Raw genomic sequence first — 27,354 nt, forward strand, 5'->3', positions numbered from 1 at the left:
CACCAAAGCCGCATCTTCTCGACGCCCGGTCCTAGCGCCCGCCCATACCCCTCGGATTCACATTTCCCAATCGATTTGCTTTCTCCCTTCTTCTGCTATACGCTCCTATTTTCTCTGGCCCCGCTATCCCCTGCCTAACTGCCCTTCTCTCTTTTCCTTTGGCATTGTTCTCCCCGCCCCATCACAACTTCCCTCCACCCTGCTTGACACGCCTCCTTCCCGCCCCCTCCTCGGGCTTTCCAGCTGGTGCGTACGGAGCTCGAACACTCGCCTAAGGAGCCCCCACCTCCTCTCCTGTTCCCCGCCCCCTCTTCTCCTCGAGCACCGCGCGCGCGCGCGCCTGGCCCCCGCCACCGCTAACGCTAGAAGCTGCTTACCCCACCCCCACCCCACCCCGGGCAGCCTCAGGTTTGTGGGGCGTACGTAACTCGGGCGGAGGGAGTGAAGGTGGCAGGCCCCCAACTGCCCCACCCCCTACGGGGTGAGGTGGTCTAAGCTCGGGAAGCTGGGACACCGTTGTCTTCCCTTCCCCGGGGAAAGTTGGTGGAGTTTTCCCGGCGGAGGCGCAGAAACTTCCTCCGTCCCCCTCCCCCCCGTCCATGCAGGCGACGCCGAGTGAGGCTGAGGCTGGGGGCGAATCGCCGCAGAGCTGCGTGTCGGCAGCGCACTCTGATTGGACAGTGGGGAAGCCTGTCAGCTTATTGGCCCCGCTGATCCCGCCCCGTAGCGCAGGGCAGCCTTTAACCTTTGGCCCCAGCGGGCGCCAGCCACTCAGATCGCTTCTTGTTGGTATGTGTAGCGGCAGTGGCCGCCGGCGGAGCAGTCTGAGCCCGACGATGAGGCCGGGGACGGGAGCGGAGCGTGGAGGCCTCATGGTGAGTGAAATGGAGAGCCATCCTCCTTCTCGGGGTCCCGGGGACGGGGAGCGGAGATTGTCCGGCTCAAGCCTCTGCTCCAGTTCTTGGGTCTCTGCTGACGGATTCCTGAGGAGACGGCCCTCGGTAAGGGATCGGTGGAGCAGGGGGAAAGCGGCACAATGAAAAACGAAGTCAGAGAGGCAGGAAGCTTTTTCCGAAAGGAGAAGAAGATGAGAGTGGACGAAGAAAGAGCTCGAGATGGTGGGCTATGTAACGAGGAAGAGAATTGGAGAGTGGGGATGCACAAAGGGAAGAATGTGTGTCCCTGGAAGTTCTTACTGGGCTTGGCCTAGACAGATGCGCGGTGGAGGTGCTGGGCCTTGGGCGGGGTGAGCGTTTTGGAGAGGTAGGCCCGCTGTGGCAGGGAGGGGGAGGCGGAAACTTGATTATGTAGACTTTGAAAGAGACTGCCAAAATCTGTTTTCACCAGTAGTAGTGATGGTTGCAAGGGGTACAGCTGGGAAGATTGGCAGGGGATAATTACCTGGTTTTAAGACCTGGAACAATGGGCACAAAGGTAAAGAAACAGTTGTCTTTTAAAAGGGAATTAAAATGGAAGTGTTAGTTTTTTGTATTTAGGGTCTTTGAGTGATAGATCTTAGTATGAAAAAAAAATTTTTTTTTCCAGAGGTAATTTTCCTTGTCCTGAAGATTCTTTTAGGAAGTACTATGTTCATATGTTAGGAGTTAAGTGTCCCTGGGTACCCATAATGTTTGTGTTCTGTTAAGACCAGCTCTTATCTGAAATAATTTGGAAAATCCTCGTTTCAGAGTTTAAAATTAACTTAAAAATAAATTTAAGAATAGTTATTGTTAAGATATTAACTAGCTATCTGCTGTGTGAAATAGAACAGAGTTGTGGTTTTTCACCCATAACAGTTTTTAAGTTGGTTTTCACATGTTCTCAGGTTTAGTAAGCTAACTGATTAAAGCAGGCTGCTCCAAAAAATAAAATATATACTCTAGCTGTCCAGCAATTATCTTAATTTTTCCTATTTTGTTCTGTAGTTTGGTCAGTTGCAAGCACATTATGAATACTGGTGGGTAGTGCATTTTGTTTAAGACGAGGAAGTATAAGCTAACCCAGTAACTGAATCACACATTCATCTAATATTAAAGCACTGCACATAACCAGTACGTGGAAATCAGATTTTTGAGAAGCATATGTTCTTACTTGCTAATTTTTAAATTGTCCCTGTTTTTCAGATGGGGCACCCTGGCATGCATTATGCCCCAATGGGAATGCACCCTATGGGTCAGAGAGCGAATATGCCTCCTGTACCTCACGGAATGATGCCGCAAATGATGCCCCCTATGGGAGGGCCACCAATGGGACAAGTAAGAATGTTTTTGTTTTATTTTGTATTTGTTTGTTGTTTATTTTTGCCTGTGGTATCATTGTGTCAAGATTTCAAAACCTGGGTCATTATTTGTAGCTGTTTAAGAATTAGTTTATGTCAAAATAATATTGTTAAATAAGTCAAATGTTGAGTCACGACACTAATCAAATTTTGAATGTAAGGAAAAGCTTTCTGTATAAAAAATTTATTTTCTGCTACAACAAAACTAAGAGTTCTTTTTTCAAGTAACTGTACATGTAGTCTTTTTAGTGTATTAACATTCTTTTTTCCAAGTATGTTAATTGAAGTTAATGTTTGAGGAGTGAATTTTATTTTATAGGTCAACATAATTTATGTCCATGGACAACATAAATGCATAGAATCTAAAAATAGCAGTTGTTCAGGTCTTTGCTTTAGAATAAAGTTTATTTCTGAAATAGCTTCTTCTCGTGTATGTGTGTGTGTGTGCCCGCGCGTGCAGTGGGGGTAGAGTAGGGAGATTCTACTCTAATTTGATTCTTCATAGGACAGTGCCAAATAGGTGGTTCACGTTCCACTTACACTGTTTTGTTTCTGTTTTAATGCTTATTGCTTCTGCACTCCTGCTTTTGAGCTGTCCCTTTTATCCCCAGCATAAATTGTAAATGGACATTTTGTGGGAGTGATTTAGATCAAAAGGTTTTAATGCTGACTCAGTCAATTCAGTAGAACTGAGTTCCTAGAGAAGCATCCAAGAAAGGTAACAGGTTCAGTTACCATGAATAATTTTATTCCCCCTGTCAGGTTCTGTAATACACATATTCTTTGGTGGCTGAGTTCTTTCAGTTTATCTCAATAAATCATCAAAAATTTAGGCTGATAAAATATATTGGAAAGCCAGTCAATTAGGTATGGTCTTTTTGCTAATTAATACTGTTTATGTTGATAATCACTTAAGCCTTGATATTTTAAGTTATTGGTGAAATTGTAGTGGAGAAAGGACCTTGCTTTGTGTCTTTTTCTTTGAACTTAAACTTAGGAGTAGAAGGGCTTAATGTCAGTGATTTTCTTCCTTTTTATTTATAACATAGCCCTTAATTTTGTATAAAAATCTTTGTTCAAAGACACCAGGCCCAAAAGATTCTCCCTGTAGGAGTTTTGGGGGTTTTTTGGGGTTTGGTTTTTGTTTTTGTTTTTGAAAGAACCGTTTATTCTGTTGTTCTAGAATAACACAAGTTTTAAAATTCCCTTAGGTGATGGAGAAACAACTCTGATTCTTCTTCTGTTTCTTTCCATCTCTAAGCAGCAAGGAGCTCTTCTGGTTTTCTTAGTAGAGCTGCTCTAACTAGATAATGAGCTTTAAAAAATATTTATTCTTTAAATGCTCTGGTTCTTATTTAAAATTAGTTTCTTTCCACAGAAAGATAAAATAAAACAATTTGCTACTGCCAGATGCTTCTCTCTTTTCTGGGGCCTTCTGTTTCCATTGGGCCAATCAAGGTAAGTTTTGCAAGGGATTGACCTGCTTACCCTTGCTGTAATGGTGCTATTGCACTACCAAACCAAGACACCAGCTAGTCATTTCTAGTAAAATGCAGATTATATTTATTTATTTTTTTAAAGTACTTTCATGTATCTCATTGACATAAGCTGGTCACAGTTTCCTTTATGGCCCTTTCTCTTTAGCCATATCAGTGACCATCTTCCTAGTAAGGTTACTTGCTATTTGGTACACATCTGTTGAAATACTCTGAATTTTACCTTGTGGTTTTCTTCCTTTTTCCTAGACCAGTTTATGCCATGTATCTTTAAGTGTACCTGACTATTTAGATGTTTAAAAGTCTCTCTCTCCCTGTTGGCTCCTATTAGGATAATGAATGAATGACTTAAGAGTCCAGCTTCTAGGGTCCCAAGGAAATCTTCATTGTTTTTCCTTAAAATTCGATTGTTTCTTTTTTTCCTTTTAATATCCAACTTATATGGGGCCCAAATCTTGGTAAAACTAATTCTTATTTGAGCTTTGGTAACTGACTGGGAGGGCATGGATAACTTAAATATACTCAAGTAATCTAGAAATCTAATTTAAAGCCCAGTAAATAACTTGCTTAAAAATAAAAGTGGACGGTTAGTAAAATTGATCTTCTATCCACTTTGAGGTATTAATGGTCAGAAGTTAATGAGAAACAGCAGCGTGCTTATATAGTTCCTATAGTGACACAAAGTTGGTAGAGTTCTGCCATACAATTTTTAAAAATCAATTTACAGATTTTTTAGACTTTGGTACTGAAGGTTATGGAACCTTCATGTATATTGCCTAGTTCACATTAATACCTCATTCTGGGACCAGCTGAAAATGAAAATTGGTGCCAGTCTTACTTGCTTAATGATTCTGGTCTTTGAAATGTTACTGGATGTGACATGAAATTTTAAAACTTGTTTGTAAAATAATATTCAGACTGGGCAGAATAACAACATACAGAAGTCAGAATTTTTCAAATGCATCAAGTTATTTAGTTTAAAAGGGTATTATGGTTTTCTGAAGGAGTTTGGTGGTTTGTTTTTATTCAGAAGATGACCTACTGTGCCCTTTTTAGAATTCAGGCTGAATCTGTTACTACTAAAAAGTAGATTTCAAGTTTATCTCAGATATCTATTGTATAGATTAAATTTGCCTCTTCTGTTCATATGGGAAAGCTGTCCTACTTTTACAGAATTATAGAATCTTATATTTGAGAGGGACCTTGAAAGGTGTATAAACTTTAAATAATATGGAAATTAAATAATGGTTTATCACTGGTTAAAAAACCGTTTTAATACAGTAATTTCCTTGCTTGGTGGCAATACTCAAATATTTGCAGTGGAGATTTGCCTTAAGATGTGATTGTATGTGAGGCCATTTTTTACTTAGGAATGTTTTGCTTTTTTTTTTTTTTTTTTAAGATTTTATTTATTCATTTGACAGAGAGAGAGGGATCACAAGTAGGCGGAGAGTCAGGTAGCTAGAGAGGGAAGCAGGCTCCCTGCCGAGCAGAGAGCCAGATGCCCGGACCCTTGAGATAATGACGGACCCTTGAGATAATGACGCAAGCCGAAGGCAGAGGCTTGACCCACTGAGCCACCCAGGGGCCCCGGAATGTTTTGCTTTTAAAAGGTTTTCACATCTTACTAATTTTTGTTGTTCTTTCTATGCGAAGGGCATGCAAGTCCTACCTTTTTCACAGGTGATTTTGCCTTCACTGAAAGCCCAAGAGAGTCCTCTTAGGTGGTTCGTTCTTTTTTTAATTTTTCGTTTAATGAGAAAAGTAGAATAAAAGACTTAAAGTCTTCTTTAGCTCTTACAACCTATGGTTCAGTTCAGATCATTTGTTAAGAACAGGTGATATGTATGAGATTTTATGGGTTGATAAGGACATAAAATTCTTTAAGCAATGCCTCCCTAATTCTAATCATGCAGTACTTTTTTGCCTTTGTTCAATAAATTGGTAAATGAATGCTTTTCACAAATGATTTTGATTTTCTTGTTCTTAAAATTAGTGAGGCAGGCTTTAACAGATCTTGACTCTATTCCTTCTGCCATCTGGAGCCAAGTAGTTACACTCCCATGCCCAGGATACTCTTAACAAATTTTGAGCTGGTTTTCTTCCTTGAAGTCTGCCCCTCAAGTTCTTGATTTTAGCATGTTGTCTCCTTGCCCAAGAACCTCCAGTGTTTTTTTTGTACCTAAGGTATAATGTCTAAATTCCACAATTTAAAGAATCTCCCAGAGTACAACTCAATGCATAATTCTGAGCTTCATGTCTTTACTCTCCCTAAGTTGAACGCAGTCTGTATTTTTTTATGAGATCTTGACTGATTATATTAGTTCTTGAGTGAGCTTGTGCTGTTCATGCTCTCCTACCCACAGCTCACTACCACCATGAACTGAACTTTACTTACCTAAGTTCTGCCATTTCAAGTTCTTCCTTCTCCTGAAGATCAGCATACTTTTTTGCCCAGCGTACACCTCCCTTTCAAATTTAAAAAATCCTATGAAATTTACCTGTAACTCTGTTTCACTTATTTTGGGATTTAGTTTTGTTTTGTTTTATGGTGTATTTGCTCTGTCTTTCCAGCACATAATAGACTGTAAGCTCTTAGAGGGCAGGTCGTGTGTTTTGTACTTTATAAGAAGTCCACAGGTGCTGAGCACAGTTCTTGGCACAGCATGGGTGCTCGGTAAAATACTTGTTGAATGAATGAAACAAAAACATAGTCTTTCCTATAGTATAGGCCATGGAGATAGTAGATGTTACATGTGACTATTTTCAGTGGTTACTTGTGACTTCACAGTGCTACAACTTAGTTCTTATTTTTAGTGTTTGCCTCTCTATAGTTGTTTTTTTAATTTGGTAAAAATGGAAAATAAAATGTAATAATTTTTGGTGGATAAAGCAAAAATACCTGTTTCTATTTATTTTAAATTATAGCCAAATGTATTTCTATCTGTCTGACTTTAGTAATGGTCTTTTTAAGTTTTACCACAAATGTTTTCCATACCTTCGGGGGAAATGACGATTTGGCATGTAGGCCTTCCAGAAATCCATACTATTGGTGTATCTTTGACTGATTTGACCAATTGATTTGTTTCTGTTGCTTTTGAAGTACCATTATTTTGGGTATTTACAGAATCCTTGTCGTTGAATTGGACATTAGTAAGTGACAAAAAGGCTTTTCCCCCTCTTAGGTTATTTGTTCATAATTATTGAATCTCAGTAAATTTCTGTATGTGTTTACATTATCCAGGCAAGTACTTATTAAAAAATAGATTGACCCAGATCTAATGTGTTTGTATAACTTCTAAGCTGTGTATGTAGTTAGATTTTGATAGATTTACTAACGATACTATTTTCTTTAGGTAGCATTACAGTTAAATATGAACTCATCTATTAAAAAACTTTAGCTAGAGTAGCGTTTCTGAGTATGGAGAGTATTTGGATAGATTTAAGAAGACAGTGTAAGTGTGGAAGAATAAACTGTACTCCTCTCCTCCTTTGAGATTCACAGGGTACAGTATATTCCAAGGATGCTGAGAAGTCTCACAGAAGCCTTTTAAAACTGTTTTTCTCATTGTTACTTGGTTTGTTTGTTTTTTTGTTTTGGGGGGGGGGTTTTGGTTTGTTTGTTTTTTAACCATCTTCCCTTTCCCCACTTCCCTAGGCTCCCTTACCCCCCCTGTTATGTGTTTATTTTGCTTTGTCTAGCACATTGCATGGAATTAACGTTGCATGGAATTAGCATTTTGGGAGAAATGCTGTATTGAAGCTGTTTTTCCATTTAGTCTGGTCCTTAGGAGGAAAAAGGGAACACGAAAATAAGTATTAACAGATACAGTGAAGCACTCCATAGAGTACAACGGATGTATTCAGTAAGTAACAGGATTAAAAAGGAAAGAGAACAAATCTCTACAGGTTAACGGGTTGATTTTTAATTGGGTGTTTTAGAAATACTTATGATGTGACTTAAAATCATCATAAGAGGGGCACCTGGGTGGCTCAGTTGGTTAAGCCTCTGCCTTCGGCTCCGGTCACGATCTCAGGGTCCTGGGATTGAGCCCTATATCAGGCTCTCTGCTCAGCGGGGAGCCTGCTTCCCCCTCTCTCTCTGCATGCCTCTCTGCCTACTTGTGATCTCTCTCTCTCTCTGTCAAATAAATAAATAAAATCTTTGAAAATCATCATAAGATTGTGTATCAGTAGCTAATAAAGCTATCTGTGGTATCCCACAGCTCTGTACTAGGATGGTTTTTTTTCTTTTTTTTAAGATTTTTATTTATTTATTTGACAGAGATCACAAGTAGGCAGAGAGAGAGGGGAAAGCAGGCTCCCTGCTGAGCAGAGAGCCTGATGTGGGGCTCCATCCCAGGAGCCTGAGATCATGACCTGAGCCACCTAGGCGCCCCAGGGTGTTTGTTTTTAACCAGAGAAATGATAAGGCTAAGTCGTGAAGGTTTTTTAAGTAAGGAAGAGTAGATTACTCTTACGTATAGAAGTTGTTAGTCTTTCATTCTTATTCCTTTCTCCATACCTTTATACTACTTTTAGTCAATAGGCATTTAAGTCTGTTGGCTGTGGTGTTAAGATACATAATGTATATATCCTGCACTGAAAACTTAACAGGTATTCCCTCACATGCCTGGGCTGAACTTTATTTTCTCATCTTCTAATGGCTGATTTGGCAGTCATGATATTTGTAGACATTTGGAAGTTTTGTGGAGATGAATCTTCTATTATATTTCTTCTCTTTCTCTAGTCAAGTAATCATACATTTCTTTTGCTTATTAATGAAAAGTTAATTGTAGTTAGTGGTAGTACTAAAGATAATTAGTTTTTTGCCTAATGGGCTTTAAAGAAAATCTGCTTCTAATTGCTTCTTTTTCACTTGGTACAGTGCACTCAAAGTGGAAATCTGAATCTTTTCCAAATCTGAGTGATGCTGGTAGCTATGTCTTTTGAAGGACTAAACATGTCAGCGAGTGAGAAAACTCAGGGTTTTCTGAGTTGAAATATAATTTGCCTTTTCTTCAGCTTTGATTTTTTTTCTTAAAACTTACTGATCTTAGACTTAAAAAAACAAAGTTCTCACTATAATTCAAACATAATTTTATTCAGTGGGGCCTGATGTCTTTGGGTTAAGATTTTTAAATTATGTTTTGATTAATGAACGAGCATTAAGTTTCTGTTCAAAAACATGGCCTTTAGTATAGTTTCCTTGGCCATGTGATAAAAGAAAAAGTTTACTTCTCTGAAAGGTTATTTTTCAGTAATTTTAAGGTCATTACGTATTAGCGTATATCAAATATAATAGAAGATTTTTCTCTTATGTATGGAAATAAGAACTGTCTACAGAAAGTTGTCTACTTACAAGCATTTGAGTTTCTGCTGTGTACATATACTTACCCTCTGCATTAGTGATATGTACGTAAATGAGAACGCTCCTTATTTCAAAGGTGCCCACAATTGAGAAGAAACTGAAAAGTAAACTTTCGTGTACACAGTATATAATGATTTAGCTAGATATAAAACTGAATCTAGTTGAAAGGACTTGGAGTAGGAGATGGTAACAGTCATGTTCCTCTATACTTTCATCCTAGATGGCTTGTGTTCAGAAGGCTTAGGTGACTTTTTAGAGGAAGTTTTAAAGTCTAATCCTGTATGACTTGAAACATCACAGTTTGTGGGTATCCTTGCTATGTTTAGAGTTTTTTAAAAATTAAAATCATAGTTTATTTTCATTCAGTTCTTTTTACGTTTTTGTCATTTATCCATATGCAGTTTTCTCTTTATATATTTTTTGACCTCATTAAGAAGTTTGGAGTTTGGTAAGAGACAGTGGGCTAAGTATCATTAATAATTTAAACTATTTACTTGCCTTTTTTTTTTTTTTTAAGTTTCAGGGAATAGAGTTGTGATACCTAATCTGTTTTAAAAGGAATTATAATTCTATCACTGTCTTTGTGTATAAGTTTGAGAGACGGATATACCTTACAGAATATGATCCTCCTGACTCTTAAAAAAGGGGTGGCTAGAGGATGAATGTCTGATTTATAGGTGGGAATAGTAAGGCCCAGGGAATTAAGTGAATTATCCAGTGACATTGCAGAGCCAGCATTAAATGTGATGCTTAAAATGGGATTGCCTTATTACATGTGTTGATTCCTACTGAAGATGATGGTTTTACATTATTTATTGATGCTCTTAAAGAACCTAAGTGCCGATCTAATAGATAGGGAATAGATGAAAGAAGGGACAATGAAGACAAACTTTATTATCTGAATTGAGGGAGAGTAATGGTAATAAAACAGCTGTCATTTATTGAGCACTGTTCTTTGCATCGTCCCATTTGATCCCTACAGCAATGTTAACAGGTGAGTGGTACTTTTCCCCGTGTTACAGTTGAGAAAATTGAGGCCCAGATAGGTTAAGAAGTTAGCCCAAGATCATGCAGCTGCTGAGTGACCAAGGTAGGATAAGAATTGTAATAGTCTCACTCTAGAGTGTGCTTAATGGCTGTACTGGACTGCCTCCCTGTATAGCATTATGAAATTACATCATTAAGCTTAACCTCCTTAGAATCTGAAGGAATAGTGTATACTTCAATTCTAAACCATCCAGGTTGAGAGTATTTAGCAAACGAAGTATTTTAGAATACTGGCAATTAACTTATTAAATGGTAAGGTTGTGTTTCATGTGGAACAGTATGCAGATATCTGCTTTTTGTTTATCTAAATGTTATACAGAAAATGATAAATATCTTGAACTTCTATATAATTGTAATGAAGAGGAAGTAAGGTTAAAGATAGTCCCAAAATGTAACTACTGATTTTGGGTTATTAAGGATATGCTTTAAACAGGAGTATTGATGTCTATTTCTAATTGAATGAATATCTAGTTACATTCAGAGATGTCGTTTTTACAGTTCAGTGATTAATTTTTTTTTTGCATTCATTCATAAGGTAAGTGAGTGGTGTGAAAGTGGTTTTTAGATACTAGACTTAATATTCTCTGTGTAATTTGAGTTGTGGAATTTGACTTAAAGAGGAACCAAGTAAAAAGGCAAGACTCAAACTTTTCAGGTGATTTGAAACTTTAGCTTTGCAGAAAGAATGGTTTTTAAAAATCAGTGAAATTTAAAAGTTTGTATTTAGCCAAAGATCCTTTGGTTGTGTGATTTCTTTCCAGCAGGAAAATCTTCAGAAAATAATTATGAAGAGAAGAACTTCTAAAGTGCCCATGTGTGACAATCTTCACTTTTGTTTTGATACCGTGAAATGATTGTGCTAGTTTTCCATTTTGTATGACATAATGTGTTGTAGCATTGACAGCATTGCTTTTAATTACTTTACCTTTAGTTTTAAAAAGATCTAGTGAAAAATGAAGCAGACTTGTTTTATCTAACATTAGGAACTTTCCAAACTGGGATGCTAAGAATGAGCAGATTGCAATGCTCCCTAGTTTCTGCTTGTTTTTTATTTTCTTCATATTGGTATTCCTTCTGAAGACATAGTAATTGGTTTAAATTTTATCATTAAAAGAATAGAAATATATGTAGAAAAATTTATATAGTATACACAGAGAAATGGTTGGCAACTTATGAATAAAGTATACCAACTAGTATATCTGAATTATTTTTTGGTTTTAAAAACTTCCAAAGTGTCCATAAAATTTAAATATTTAATATTTTAGACAATTTAGCTTATGTCTCATGTATGTGTTTTACCCTTCCCATTTTCTCCTGTTTCCTAACTACTAAAAGTTTGTAATTGTAACACTTAATATTATTATTTGCCAAAGGAGCTTAAATGGAAAATTTGTGAAGCTCTACATGTCTGTGATTTTTAGTGTGCTTCTCATTAAGCTTATATGAACTACCACTTTGTAGCTTTAAGAAGGATCTGCTTCTGGAATTTATAGTGGCATCATTGTAGCAGCTGTTTTAAGAATTTCTTCCTTCCTTTCTTCCTTCCAACTTCCCATTTTCATTGAACTTAAGATGCTATGAATGTAAGACACTGTTATATTATATGCCCTTAGAGAGAAAAAAGAACTAACCTAACGAGAAGTCTAAAATACTCTGCAGATAAAGCTGGGAGACCAAGGGGCTATTCTCTTCATGTGAAGCAAGAAGTAAACCTTCCATGCAAGAAGGGACAACAAAATAACTTTTGAGTGCCTCAACTTTGATTATTGGGCCAAGGGAAGGGAAAGTCACTTCTGAGGATTTGAACCACAGATCTTAGAAGCTTGCAACCTGGATCAGTTTGGTATAGAAACAAAATAATAATGGATAACTTAGAAAATTTTAGTGGTTTCATATTGATGGTGCAGTCAAGTAACTGGCCTAAATCAACGCGAAATCCTCTGAAAGAATTCAGATGGATTGAAACATGTATCCCCATGTTATATGTATCCTAGTAACATTACCACAAAGTGTATTCTTCAGGCTTTGAGAAACAGGTTTTTTTGTGATGCTCAGGCCTCTGGAAGAGCTCTTAATTTGTCTGATTTTTGTAGTAACTTCTCATAAGAATGTAGCATTTTCTGTATTTATTTTTTTGTTCTTTGGTTTCTGTTGGGTCCATGGTCAAAAGAACAAGACTGATACAAAGCGAAGGTCAAGCAAAGCTTTATTTCGCGCCAAGCATCGAGAATCAAACCGACCAGTCGGGGTTGCCTCTTACAGAGAGGGCGACCCCTCCCTGCCTTGCTGACTAACTTTTATAGAGCAAAGGCCATGTGGTTGAGCCTGGCCACACACAGGTGGCCAATTGAATTACAGTTCACTCCATAGTAGCTATTTGAACTAGCTAACCAGATGGAATTGCTCTGGCTAAATAGGCCCTTACAGTTTCATACTAGTATCATAGTTTTCGTTTTAAATTATTTTAGTCTACTTACTTTGAGATAATCAGTTGTACATCTTTCCAGTGTTTGTGCAGTTGAACAAGCCTAACTAGTTGATGCCCCTCAATTTACAGAGAGATTGAGGGAGAATTTAGATTTTTATTTAACACTAAATCTCATTCACGTAAGTTCTGCAGATGTAAAAACCCTATTTTTTTTTGTTTTGTTTGTTTTTTTTTTTTTTTGTAAAAACCCTATTTTGAAATAGAGTTGTGGCTCAGAGTGCCAACCTCAGAATTTGGGGAATTGAAGTTGCCAAGACCCAGACTCGGGTTTTACCTCTGGGGAAGACTATTTGCTGCAGTGTTTCATTGCCCTGGTATTTGGACACTCCTCAGCCTTGACAAGTGTGGTCCCTTTAGGGTCAGTTCTCAGACTGCATAAAGAAAAGGGCTGGCAGGACTCCCTCAAAGCTGGGGTTTGGTGAGTCTGTCCCAGAGCAATTCAGTCTCCTCTGCTTGTATTTGTTGCTACAAAATCAACATTGACTGTTCATCCCTATTTGAAATATGTAAAGAAAATCTAGTTGTAAGAGGCTTAGGTGATCTTATTTAGTTAAAAGGTAACTATAACCCTGATAGCAATTAGAAAGTGAAGAAAGAGTTGGTTGTTGGGAGCGGGGGGGGGGGGGGGGTGGGGAGCGGAAAGAAACCCGAAACGCTAAATCTCATTCTGTAACCAGCCAGGAGTTTTACGCTAAGGGCAGGTTTTTGAGATGTTTTAAATATGAAGTGGGGAAGAACAACAATTGAGAGAATTCTGTCAAACTCTGATCTTTAATGATTTTCAAATATTGTTTGTCACTCGCCTTTTCTAGTCAATTCTTACTATATTGTAGGGGGTTTTGTCTCTTTTTTAAAAATGGGATTTGGTCACTGTCTTACGAAGTCAGAGTATTTCAATTCAAAATTACATTCCTTTGTACTACTACCATGTTGAAATGTTCTGTTGCATGTTGGAGATTTTATCCCACTTTTCTTAATATCTTTAATTCTTTTAAGAAAATACTTTTTTCACAAGTTTTCAAAATTCAGTTTTTTAATTTCATTTAGAATTTTAGTTTTTTAATGTGTTTACAGCTTTGGGTTTTATAGGCTATTTTAAATACCAGGTTGTATCCCCTCTATTGCTCACCATGCTTCCCCCCATAATCAGTTGCTTAGTACCTTAAGAATTCACACCTACTAAAAAAAAAAAAAAGAATTCACACCTACTTTGCTATTAGCCTAAAGTAAAATCAGTTGTGAGGATATATTTTTTCAGAGTAGAGAGCAGAGGGAATGTGTCTAGTTCTCATTTGATTGCTGTTTTTTTCCCTTAATGTATAAATTACTTCATTAATTCTTTTAGTCAGGGTGGTGGAGGCTTGTGCTTCTGTTTTCAAATTCTGTACCTTTTTTTTTTTTTTAAGATTTTATTTATTTATTTGTCAGAGTGAGCACAGGCAGGCAGAGTGGCAGGCAGAGGCAGACGGAGAAGCAGGCTCCCGCTGAGCAAGGAGCCCGATGTGGGACTCGATCCCAGGACGCTGGGATCATGACCTGAGCCGAAGGCAGCAGCTTAACCAACTGAGCCACCCAGGCGTCCCAGTACCTTTTTTTTTTTTTAACTGCTGTTTCATCATGTATTCCAAGTAGTAATAACATGTTTTCTGTCAGGTTCTTGTTTCATGATGTTTAAGCAATTTATTGAATATTTAAAGGAACAAAAAAACCTTTGTTTTTTAACCCACTAATACAGTGCTGCTTCATTTTAATGGTACTTTAGCCTGGTTTTGCTTTGTGAGTCGACTTTCCCAAATAACAAAATTCAGCGTTCAAGTGTTCTCATCTACCTTTAGTAGGCTTTATATGTTCTCTTGACCAATATGCTTGTTTGTTTCTGTTTCTTCAAGTTTCATTTAATTTGAAACTGTTGAATACCCAGTTACCTTGTCCCAGTACTTACGATTATTGTATACAATTTTTATTCCCATCCTGTTTTTCTTAGATTTGCTCATATTAGAATCAAAATTATAATGTGGAATTGTACTAATATGGATGAGTATTGTGTCAAAATCCTTTGGATTAATTTTTATTCATACTTAGTGGTGAAGTTTCATTCATAGATTTGGATGGCAGTCATTGGTAGACTAGATTAACCTCCAAAACTAATACTTTCTATTCTTCAGATACTCATATGTTTGCTTTATTAAGTTTTTCAAGAGAGGACATAGAAGATCTATGTCTGAAGTTTGTTTTTACATATTTTTTGTAATCATCAAATTTTAAGCACCTTGATCTTAATTTTTTAAAGAGCCAGATTGCTGTAAGATTTTTTAGTACAGATATTAATAGTCAAAGGTGAGAAATACAAAAGGTTTTGTCTTGCTCGAAAGCAGGGAGAAAAACATGAGTGATGAGTTAAAATTAAAAGGAAATTAATATTCTCAAAAGCACTTTGGAAATAACAAAAACCAAAAGTTTACTTGAACTTTTAAGTTTGTTAGAAGTAATTTAACTGTACATATAAATTACTACAAATACTAGCTCATTGATAAAATACTTCATTCATTCAACAAGCACTTACTAAGCATACTATTTCATATAGTGTTCACTGGGTTTAAATCTTGAGTTGTACATATTAGTTTTGATAACCAGATAGATTAATAAGGTTCTATTAAATGCTTTGGTTTTATATAGTAACCTTTTTTTTACTTTTATTCTAGATGCCTGGAATGATGTCTTCAGTCATGCCTGGAATGATGATGTCTCATATGTCTCAGGCTTCCATGCAGCCTGCCTTACCGGTAATCTAGTAAAAATAATTATTTTCTGATGTTTTGACTACTTTTACATATGAAATAACATACTATATATGTATTTTGTAGGCAGTCAGGTTAGCTTTTTAAGTGTGTCTTGAGTACTGTAATGCAAGGTGAGAATTAGAATGGGCTTTTCAGTTCTTGAATAATAGGCATTCACATTTTTTTCTGTATTTATACAGATGTCCTAAATTGTTAAGTTAATTCTACATTAAATAAGAGTAGAGGGGCGCCTGGGTGGCTCAGTGGGTTAAAGCCTCTGCCTTCAGCTCAGGTCATGATCCCAGGGTCCTGGGATCAAGCCCTGCATCTGGCTCTCTGCTCAGCAGGGAGCCTGCTTCCCTTCCTCTCCCTCTGCCTGCCTCTCTGCCTACTTGTGATTCCTGTCTGTCAAATAAATAAATAAAATCTTTAAAAAAAGAGAGAGAGAGTAGAATACTAAGAAGTATAATGTCATCCAGAAGCATTTTATTGGTCTGGTAGCATTCTGTTCTTAAAGAATAGACTTTTGCTTTGCTGAGTGTTAATTAAAAATTGTTGTATTATGGTTTAGTAATAGATCCTAGATTTAGAATTCAGAAGATTTTTTTCTAAGTTTACATTTCATGAGACTTCAGTGAGGGCACATGACTTAAAAAATTCTTGATAGCCTTATCACCCTTACTGGATTGTATAGCAAATATGTAAATCATCATGATACTCATATTACCATAACTTACTTATTACCTGATAACCTAGTGGCTGTAATGAACATACTCCACCTGGGTGGTAAGTTTGCAGTATCTTACCCAAAATCCTTAGGTCAAATATATATTTTAAAATATTTTATTATTGTAAAATAATACTTTGTAAATTCTATATATTGTATAAAAATTTCTCTTGGCGTCTTGGACAATGCCTTATATAATTTCAAACACAATATGTCTATAGCCAAACTGATAGATATTCTCTTGGGTGGGATAAATAAAGAGCTTATGTCATTCAGAGCAGATTTTACCACTAAAATGATGTTGGTGTGAAAGTTGAAAAAACTTGGTTCTTAGAGCTTTTTGTGTATCAGATTGTGGATAAGTGGTTGTCAATCTATATGTAACTGGTGATCATATGAATAAACCACTTAGATTAAAGTGTTTAAGTAGCTTCAGGTTAATGATGTTTTAAAAATTTTTAGCAAAGTCAAGGAACTAAAACCACTGAAACTTAGTGAGAATCTTTGAGTCAGTGGCTTAAGAATTACACATAAAGGGGACTCTGATTGTGGTTTATGAAAAGCTTATGTAAAATATAGCTTAAACAAGGTGAATACTACTAATTTCATTTTTTTCTTACAGCCAGGAGTAAATAATATGGATGTAGCAGCAGGTATGTACACCATTTATGGTGGTAAATATTAGACTTCATTTGGACAGTAGCTATCATAATAAGGAATAAAAGCAGTGTCACTTGGGCTTTATGATTAGCTCCTGATTTTTTTTTTCATTTTGTTGTTGTTTTAAGCAGTAGGAAATAGGGATAGTATTTATAATTGAATCCATAAGAAATTACCATAATTTTAGATCAGGAGTTCTGGGACCAGATTTGGTCTGTAGTTTTACTTTATTTAGCCCATACAATGTTTTTAAATTTTATAATTAGTTGCTGTCATTTAAAGTCTTGGGCCATATGTAACAATTAGATTTATCTTTTTATACCAAGATTGAATTTATCTTGAAAAACTGGATTATCTCAATACTCATTGTTTACAGTGGTACTTAATAACACAGTAGGTAGTCAGAGAATATTTAAATGAAAAGTTCTGGTTGAGTCCCGGTTTGTACTCAGCCAGACATTGTGGAATGGGGTAGTAACTCCTTACTTTGGACATGGAGCATGTACTCTCATTTGCCTTCTGGACTACCTCACAGTCTTTTCTGTTACCTCCTTGGTCCTGTAGCCATTGGAGTTTGTTAGCCTGGTGATAATTTTTTTTTATCAGCCAGTTATTAATAGCTGTTTGGCTGGTGTACCTTTTATATATATTAGCAGTGCCTCAATTATCCGTAAGTAAATAATGTTCCAGATGAATTGGTATTCCAGATGCTGAGCTTTTTTCCATGATTATGCCAAAATGTTTTTTGGTTTTTTGGTTTTTAGGGTGGGGAAGAGGGCCAGAGGGTGAGGGAGCAAGAGAGAATCTCAAGCAGGCTCCACACCTAGGGTAGGATCCTCCGAAGGGCTTAATCTCATGACTCTGAGATCAAGAGTGAGACACTTAACTGACTAAGCCACCCAGGCACCCCTAAAACATTTTTTGTTTTAAACATGGTTTGAAACATTTAAAATGCACCATTTTCCTACAGGTTTATATGGGGCATAATGGATCTCCTTAAGATGTTTCACAAATTTCTTAATTTAAGTTGAAATGTTCTGAAATATCTAGTATAATATTTTGCCTATTCAGATATCTAGAGCTGATTACTATTACCCAAATAATCCTGGAAAATTACCTTAAAATTTCTTCTTTTTTTTAAATTGAAGTGTAATTGACATACGGTAGTATCTTGTTAACTTCCAGTGTACAACATTGTGATTTGATAATTTTGTACATTACAAAATGACCCCCGCAGTAAGTCTAGTTACCTATCCATCACCATCCAAAGTTATTACAATATTATTGACTGTATTTCTTATGCTGTACACTACATTGCCTTGACTTACTTTATATCCGGAAGTTTATCTCTTAATCCTGTTCACCTATTTTGCCCTCCCCTCTTTGGTAACCAACATTTTGTTTCCTGCATCCTGAGTCAGAAACAGACTCATAAAATTTCTTCTTAATTACTTTTAAAATGCTTTGGTTCTACCAGTGATGTCCGTAGTAGCTTCTTTTGATTTTGTTCTGTGTGTTTTGTTGTTTTATTCCTTTTTTACATACAGTTCTTATTTTCTTTTTCACACATAGTTTTAGGTTACTAGTTTCTAAAGTTAGACTTACTCATTTGAACTTGGTGGCTAATAGGCAATTCCCCTTATGTCTAGAGGGGTATTGATAATAGTCTAGGACCATACCATCTAATGGACTTTTATGCAGTGAAGGAAATGTTCTGTAATCTGTACTGTCCAATACAGTAGTCATTAGCTGCATATGATTACTGAGTAATTGAAATTGGCTAGTGCAAAGAGGAACTGAATTTTTACATTTTATTTAATTTTAATTAAAAATTTTAAACAGGGAAGTGTGGTAGCTAATGGATATTGTATTATACCACATACCATATAATACTTGTGGTATTATATGCCACAAGTCTGGAATTTATATACTTGAAGGTGCCATAGATCTAAAGCATAGAATCTGAGGTCTGTGGCATTTTTTTATTTCAGTAATGTAGTGGAGAAAGGAATTAGTCAAGATAGACACCTATAATAGCAAGAAGAGAAACAAATGTCAAAGATTATGACTACTCCAACGGGATTCAAGTGAGTTTGCAGTTTAAAAGTACCACTTAATTCTGAAAATGCTTTGCACCATATATGTTTATTTTGTAAAAAAGAGAGCATGCACATAAGTCATATGGGGCAGTCTTAGGATATTTAGTGTGACAGGATAAGGAGGAAGAAATAGTATGAGTAAATATTTTTAAAATGTTCACTCAAGGAGACCATGATTTATCACGTTGTAAATACTGTTCCTTTTTTTTTTTTTTTTTTTTTTTTTTTTTAGGTACAGCATCTGGTGCAGTAAGTACCTCTGGAACGTAGTTATTTCATTATAACTCTTTAACCTACAACATTGATCCTTATATCTGTTTTAAAGATTATCTGCTAACTTGAATCTTTTTCCTTTCTTTTCTATGCCAAAACTTGAAAATTCTTTGAACGATTTATCTTAAAATTTAATTTTGATGGGACTTAATGAGAGAAAAAGAAATCAGATATACATCAGAATTTAGAAAGATTTGAATTTCTCCCCTCCCAGTACAATTAGAAGGGAAACAACTTACAGATATATAGTAATTAACCTGATAGTATTTACATATGGTTTACATTAGAAGGTACGCATATACAAAAATCTCTGTACCCTTGTTTATTACTGTAAATCCACTGTGTAAACTTTCTTTTTTTTTTTTTTTTAAGATTTTATTTATTTATTTGACAGACAGAGATCACAAGTAGAGAGGCAGGCAGAGAGAGAGGAAGGGAAGCAGGCTCCCCGCTGAGCAGAGAGCCCAACGCGGCTCTCGATCCCAGGACCCTAGGATCATGACCTGAGCTGAAGGCAGAGGCTTTAACCCACTGAGCCACCCAGGCGCCCCCTGTGTAAACTTTCTAATACACATTTTAAAATACTTATTTGTTTGTACCTTCCCTAATGGTGTCAGAAAGACAAATACATTATTCAAAATTGCTGGGTTTTTTGTTCTTGGGTTTTTTGGTGTTGGTGGTTTTTTGGTTCAGTTTCATTTGGTTTGTGTTTTTTTGGGGGGAGGGGTTCTTTGTTGGGTTTTTATTTTTGTTTTTTTTTGCTCTTAAGAAAAGGAGAGAATGATACTGCAATGCTGCATTTCTTTTTCTCCATACTTGATTTTTTTAGGATAATAGTTATTTTTGCTAATGTTTCTATACATGGTGTTTTGTTACATATTTTTATTATGTTTGGGAAAATAATACACGTCTGAAAGCCTCACTTAAAGATGCCTATTTTTTGTTTATTGATAATAGCCATGCCCTTTGACCTCAAGGTTTTCTTTGATTTTTTGTGTTTTAATTCCTTAAAGATCAGTGGGAAGAAGAGGGTTTGTTTTGTTTCATTTTTTTAAGATTTTTTTTATTTATTTGACAGAGATCACAAGTAGGCAGAGAGGCAGGCAGAGAGAGAGGAGGAAGCAGGCTCCCCACTGAGCAGAGAGTCTGATGCGGGGCTCCATCCCAGGACCCTGGGATCATGACCTGAGCTAAAGGCAGAGGCTTTAACCCACTGAGCCACCCAGGCGCCCCAAGAAAAGGGTTTTTGTTTGTTTGCTCATTTGTTTGTTTCTGGTTGCGGGGGTGGGGAGTAAGAAGGCAAAGTGAGAATTTTAAGCAGGCTCCACGTACAGCACACAGCCGGTGCAGGGCTCAGTCTCACAACTCTGAGATCACAACCAGAGCCAAAATCAAGAGTCAGTTGCTTAACCAACTGAACCAACTAGGCACCCCGGCCCGGAACGAAGAGTTTGTGTGTATAATCCCATTTAATCAAAATAATCCTGAGAGATAGCTGTTATCCCCATATTATGGTTAAGGAAATGCAAAAAACTGTTAATTAATTATAAATATGGGGGGAAAGACTTAATTGTGGACTGTACTTAAATGTTTTAAAGTTTCTTGTATCTTCTGCTTTAAAAGTTGAATGGTTATAGGGACACATCATGGCTCAGTCAGTTGAGTGTTCGACTTCCACTTGGGTCATGAGATCCAACCCTGAGTTGGGCTCTGAGGTTGGCGTGGAGTCTGCTTGAGATTCTCTCCATCTCAGCGCCTACCTCTGCTGGCATACAGGATCTCTCTTTCTCTCTCAAATAAATAGATAAAAATCTTTTTTTTTTTAAGTTGAATGATTATAAAATATCCATGTAATATTCTTCCATTATAAGTGCCTGTTTGTATTTTTCACCAGTGATAGCTTCATGTTTTTTTTTCTGTTTTTTTTTTTTTTTTTTTAAATAATGTAGGCTTGCTTGGGGGATTAAGGAGCAGACATAGTTAAAAAAGAAGAAAATAAAATTTCTCCCTAACTTTTTATTTGAGAGAGGGAGAGAGCACAAGCTTATGAGCGGGCCGGGGTTGGCGAGGAGGGGATGAGGGGCAGAAGAGAGGGATAAATAAGCAGACTCCACACTGAATGGGGCTTGATCCCAGGACCCCTGGGATCATGACCTGAGCTGAAGGTAGATGCTTAACAGACTGAGCCACCCAGGCACCCCAAAATATCTTTCTTGTCATGTGTTAAATTCACACGTATTCTGGCATCTACTTCTGGGTTTTCTTTTCCGTTGGTCCATATCTATTTGTTTATTTTTCACCCAGTATTACACCTTTTTTTTTTTTTTTATTAAAACAGCTTTAAGGGGTCCCTGGGTAGCTCAGTGGGTTAAGTCTCTGCCTTCGGCTCAGGTCATGATCTCGGGGTCCTGGGATCGAGCCCCGCATCGGGCTCTCTGCTCAACAGGGAGCCTGCTTCCTCCTCTCTCTCTCTGCCTGCCTCTCCGCCTGTTTGTCATCTCTGTCAAATAAATAAATAAAATCTAAAAAAAAAAAAACCAGCTTTAATATTTAGTAAGGTGGGGCTTCTGGGTGGCTTAGTTGGTTAGGCAGCTGGCTCTTGATTTTAGCTCAGGTCATGATCTCAGTCTCCTACTCTGTGCTCAGCAGGGAGTCTGCTGGAGGATTCTCTCTACCCTCCCTATGTTTGTTCTCTCTCTCTTTCATATAAATAAATAAATCTTTAAAAAAAATAGTAAAGCAGGTCTTCGTGGTTTCTCTTTTCATTATTTCCTTAGCTATTTTCAGATATTAGTATATGAATTCCAGTATCCCCCTCCAAAAATTATCTATAAATATATATGTACCCACACACACTCAAAAGACAAAGTTGTGTTTTAATCTGGGATTATCTGTAATTATTTTAATTTTGGAAGAATTGACATTTTCTACTTTTCTATTAAATCTTCCAATCTAAAAATACTGTGTATTTGAAAACTTAATATTTGCTTTAAGTCTTTTTAGATTTCAGGTACACAGGGGTTCCTGGTGGCTCAGTCAGTTAAGCATCTGCCTTTGGCTCAGGTCATGGTCCTGGGGTCTTGAGATAGAATCCTGAGTTGGGCATCCTGCTCAGCGAGTAGCCTGCTTCTCCCTGCTCTCCCTTACCCCAGCTCGCATACATGTGCGTGCTCTCTCTCTCTGTCTCTCTCAAGTAAATAAATAACATCTTTAAAAAAAAAGAAAAAGATTTAGGGTACACAAATTTGAGTTACCTAAACTCTTCCGATTACGGTCATTGTCATTCATCCTTGGAAGATTCCGCACATTTTTTCACTTTTTCATCTTCATTCCCATCCCTACAGCACCCTCCCTAATGGGTGCTTACTTGGATATATGCAAAGACATGCATGTATTGGGAAAAGCTTATGAAATTTTTTGTGTAGATATTTTTGCGTGTTTTTTCTTTTCTTTTTTTCTTCACATATTTCGTGTTTATTTTTTTGTTGAGGTATAATTGGCATAACATTTTAGATTGTTATGTTAGATTATGAACATTTTACAATGTATACAAATACCAAATAAGTTTGTAGATTGTACAAACTTATTTGGTATTTGTATACATTGTAAAATGTTCATAATAAATTGAGTTAACATCTTTCTGTATACATAGTTACAGATCTTTTTTTCTTGTGATGAGGACTTTTAAGATTTATTCTCATAACAACTTTGAAATATGCCACACAGTGTTAACTGTAGTCACCATGCTGTACATTACATCTCCATGCCTTACTTATTTTATAACTGGAAATTTGTACCTCTTGACCCTCTTTACCCATTTCGAACCCCCACCTGCAATCTGTTCTCTCTATCTGAGTTTGGATTTTATATTGTTTTTTAGATTCTACATGTAAATGAGATCATAGGGTACTTGTTTTTCTCCATTGGGCTTATTTCATTTAGCGTAATACCTTCAAGGTCCATCTGCGTTGTTGCAAATGTCAAGATTTCATTCTTGTTATAGCTGAATAGTTTTCCTCTGTGTGTGTGTGCCCGTTTTTGTGTGTATGTATTCTACGTCTTTATCCATTCATTCATCCAAGGACACCTAGGTTATTTCTGTATTTTGGCTATTGTAAATAAGGCTACTGTAACCTGTGGGTACATCTGTCTTTTTGAGTTACCGTTTTCATTTTCTTTGAATAAATGCCCAGAAGCAGAATTGCTAAATTGTATGGTAGTTCCATTTTTAGTTTTTTGATCAGCCTTCATACTGTTTTCCATAGAGGCTATACTAGTTACATTCCCACCTGCAGTGCATGAAGGTTTCCTTTTCAGCTACACCCTCACTAACACTTATTACCTGTTTTTGATAATAGGTGTTCTAACAAATATAAGGTGGTATCACATTGTGGTTTTGATTTGCATTTCCCTAGTAATGATGTTGAGCATCTTATATGTCTGTTGGCCACCTGTGTGTATTCTCTGGAAAAATGTCTATTCAGATCCTCTGCCCATTTTTTAATCAGATTGTTTGGGGGTTTTTTGCTGTGGAGTTGTATGAGCTTATTATATATTTTGGATATTAATCCTTACCTACAGGAGTTGCAGATATTTTTCTCCCATTCAATAGGTTACCTTTTTCATTTTGTTGATGATTTCCTTTGTTGTGCCAGGAGGTTTTAATTTGATGTAGTCCACTTGTTTATTTCTCTCTTGTTGTCTTTGCTTTTGGAACCAAATCCAGTAAATAACTGCGAAGATTGATGGTCAGGGAGCTTTTACTGCCTATCTTTTTTTCCAGTTTTATGGTTTCAAATCTTACATTCAAGCTTAAATCCATTTTGGGTTAATTTTTGTGCAAACAGTAGTCTAATTTCATTCTTTTTCATGTGGCTGTCCTTTCTTACATATTCCTGCCTTCTTTGTCATAAATTCATCAATCATTTATGCATGAGTTTATTTCTTAGATCTTGCTTCTCTTGTATTGATCTATATGTCTGTGTTTATGCCAGGACTATACTATTTTAATTACAGTACCCTGTTAATATAATTTGAAAGCAGGGAGCATGGTGCCCCCAGCTTTGTTCTTCAGATTCCTTTGCCTATTCAGTCTTTATGTGATTCCATCCAAATTTTAGGATTGTATATTCTATTTCTTTGAAAAGTGCCTTTGAAATTTTGATAGGATTGCATGGATTTGGTAGTATGGATATTTGGTAGTATGGATTTTACTAATTTTTTTTAATTCATGAGCATGGAATGTCTTTCCATTTATTTATGTATGTTTGTTTATTTATTTTATCAGTGTCCTAGTTTCCACTTGTGCAGATCTTTCACCTCCTTGGTTACTTTTTTCCCTCAGTATTTTATTATTTTTGGTGCAATTGTAAATGGGGGTTTTTTTAATTTTTCTTTCTGATTGTTCATGTTGATAAATGCAACAGATTTTTGTATCCTATTTTATTGAATTTATTTCTAATAGGTTTTTTGGTGAAGTCTTCAGGTTTTTTATATATAAAAATGTTTTTTCTATAAATACCATTGTATTATCTTACTCTGTAGCTTACTTGTTTTCCCTTTTAATGATCTGAGTATTTTTATCGGTCTCTTTGTTTACCTGCACAGTAGCTTTTAAAAACTTTTTAATCAGTTTCAGGTGTCCAAGATATTTTTGGTATTTTAATTGGAGTTGCCTCGAATTTATAGATTGTGGAGGCGTATTTATAATACTAAGTCATATTAGTGAACATGGTAGTCAGTTCTTTTGTGTCTGTCTTGTAGCTGAGCTTAAATTTGAGTTTCGTCTTTTTTTCTAATCTTCGTATCTAATCCTTTAACTTTTACTGTGTCAGCCAAAACCTCTAGCACTATGGTGAGCAATAGTAGTGATGATAAACTGATTTTGTTACCTTTTTTTCTCTCTTAAAGGGATTATGTATTGAATTTTCTCCACTTAATATAATGTTTACTATAGCTTTTTGATAAACAACTCTTACAAATTGACTTTTCTTTTCCTCATTTGCTGAAAGAGGTCATTATGAACTTTATTTTTAGAGAGAAAGCACACAAGGGTACAAGCCAGGGCTGGATGGGGTGCCTGGGGGCGGGTGGGGCAGAGGAATGGGAGGAGAGAAAATCTTAAGCAGGCTGGAACCTGACACAGGGCTCCATCTCAAGACCCTGAGATCATGATCTGAGCCGAAATAAGGTCAGATGTTCAACTGACTGAACACACACGTGCCCCACTAACTTAATTTTAAAATTCTTCAATGCTTTTTTCTTTTTTTTTTTTAAAGATTTTATTTATTTATTTGACAGACAGATCACAAGTAGGCAGAGAGGCAGACAGAGAGAGGAGGAAGCAGGCCCCCCCACTGAGCAGAGAGCCAGATGCGGGGCTCGATCCCAGGACCCTGGGATCATGACCCGAGCTGAAGGCAGAGGCTTTAACCCACTGAGCCACCCAGGTGCCCCTAATGCTTTTTTTCTTATCCACTGAGATGGTCATATGGTATTTCTTCTGTAGTCTGTTAATGTGCAAGTACACAGATACATTTTCTGTTATCTCATCTTTGCATTACTAAGGTGAACCCTAGTTATTCATTAAGTGTGTTAAGAGTGTATATATAGTATACACATGTGTATTTAATTCCTTTGGAATTCAGTTTGCTAATTTAGGTTGTTCGTGTCTGGGTAATAACCATTCTCTTTTTGGTCCTTAGAACAATTTACATAAATGATGCAAAACTTCTTTCCTTTTTTTTTTTTTTCTTTTTTAAGATTTTATTTATTTATTTGACAAAGAGATAGCACAAGTAGGGGAGCAGCAGGCAGAGGGAGAGGGAGAAGCAGGCTCTCCACTAAGCAGGGAGCCCAGTGTGGGGCTCAATCCCAGGATCCTGGGATCATGACCTGAGCTGAAGTCTTAACCGACTGAGCCACCCAGGTACACCGACGCAAAACTTAATTCTTAACAGCTTGATAGAACGCAACTAAAAATTGTCTGGACCTAGTGCTTTTTGAGTATAGAGGTTTTGGATAACTATTTGAATTTCTTTAGTAATTATTGCCCTATTCTGGTTTTTAATTTCTTATTTATGCTTTTCCATATATCTATCTGTTTTGTTGAGGTTTAATAATTATTTAGCATGGAGTTAGAATCCTGTCATTGCCATTATTTTATTTTTTTGGAGGGGGTAACCATTTAGTTTATTTCTGCTGTCTTTATTTCCTTCTTGGTTACTCGGTTGCCTTTTTTCTATCTTCTTGAGTGCTTATTAGCTCTTGGTTGTTAGACCTTTTTTTGTACTAAGTTAACTATGTTGCTTAAGTTTTGACATAGAGAATTTTCTTTTAACACATTTCCCAATATTTTTTCTTTTCCTCTCATTTGATTTCTTTATTGAAAAGATATTGGGTAGTAGCGTGTACAGAATAATTTCACTACCCTGAAAATCTCTATGCTCCACCTGTTATCTCTCTCCTTACCTTCACCCCTTCCCCTAAGCAACCACTGATCTTCTTACTGTCTTACTGTATATAAGTACCTCATTTTCATTCTAGTTTATTTTACCTTCTGAAAGCTTAATATATTTTGAATAGGACTTTTTCATATTTTTATTGCAAATGAGTTATTGTCAATTCAAAGATTTTTGTATATTTATCTTAGAGTCAGGTCTATTATACTTTTTTTTTCAACTAAAGATAAGAGAATTTCTCTTTCCCAAATACACCAGTTATTTCATTTCATTGCTGTTATGTATTTGTTGAAATACAGTGATTATAGACTCACCGTTTGGTCATGATTTTAATGCAGGTGGCTTTAGAATAATTTTTAGTATTTTTCAATAAGTTGTCCTTTATCATTTATTGTTGTTTCTAGGATTTTTGTTTTTATTTTTTTAATACTTCCAAGCCATCATAATTTTCAGGATGTGATTTGATCATACCACGTAAATTGGTGTGCTCCTATGATTTTTTTTTTCCAGTTTGTTAATAGAAATAATTACTTTCTTATAGATTTCCCAGTATTAAACTACCCTGGCACTGCTACAGTCAATTCTCCTTGGTCAGAGTATATACAGCGCAGGATTTTCTTGGCTAATGTTATATTTAAATTTTTAAGATTTATATTTATAAGTAGCATTACCCGC

General features: G+C 36.4%; 1 protein-coding gene across 13 annotated transcripts in view; it reads left to right on the forward strand.

Moving 5' to 3' along the window:
* PRPF40A (pre-mRNA processing factor 40 homolog A) overlaps positions 1 to 27,354 on the forward strand; it is a gene marked incomplete at its 5' end in the record, with an annotated part of 56,918 nt that overhangs the window by 126 nt on the left and 29,438 nt on the right. For 4 of the 13 annotated variants that reach the window (XM_080799707.1, XM_080799712.1, XM_080799713.1 and 1 more), the window contains 5 exons: positions 600 to 1,001; positions 2,124 to 2,255; positions 15,383 to 15,463; positions 16,810 to 16,840; positions 19,179 to 19,195. In XM_080799707.1, coding sequence (XP_080655833.1) covers positions 600 to 1,001; positions 2,124 to 2,255; positions 15,383 to 15,463; positions 16,810 to 16,840; positions 19,179 to 19,195 — 663 coding nt within the window. Of the gene's footprint in view, positions 1 to 599; positions 1,002 to 2,123; positions 2,256 to 3,656; positions 3,737 to 15,382; positions 15,464 to 16,809; positions 16,841 to 19,178; positions 19,196 to 27,354 lie in introns of those variants that run through there. The other 9 variants (XM_080799715.1, XM_080799716.1, XM_080799718.1 and 6 more) reach the window with 5 other exon arrangements.

Source organism: Martes martes (genome assembly GCF_963455335.1).
Source record: "Martes martes genome assembly, chromosome: 3".
Classification (NCBI taxonomy): Eukaryota; Metazoa; Chordata; class Mammalia; order Carnivora; family Mustelidae; genus Martes; species Martes martes.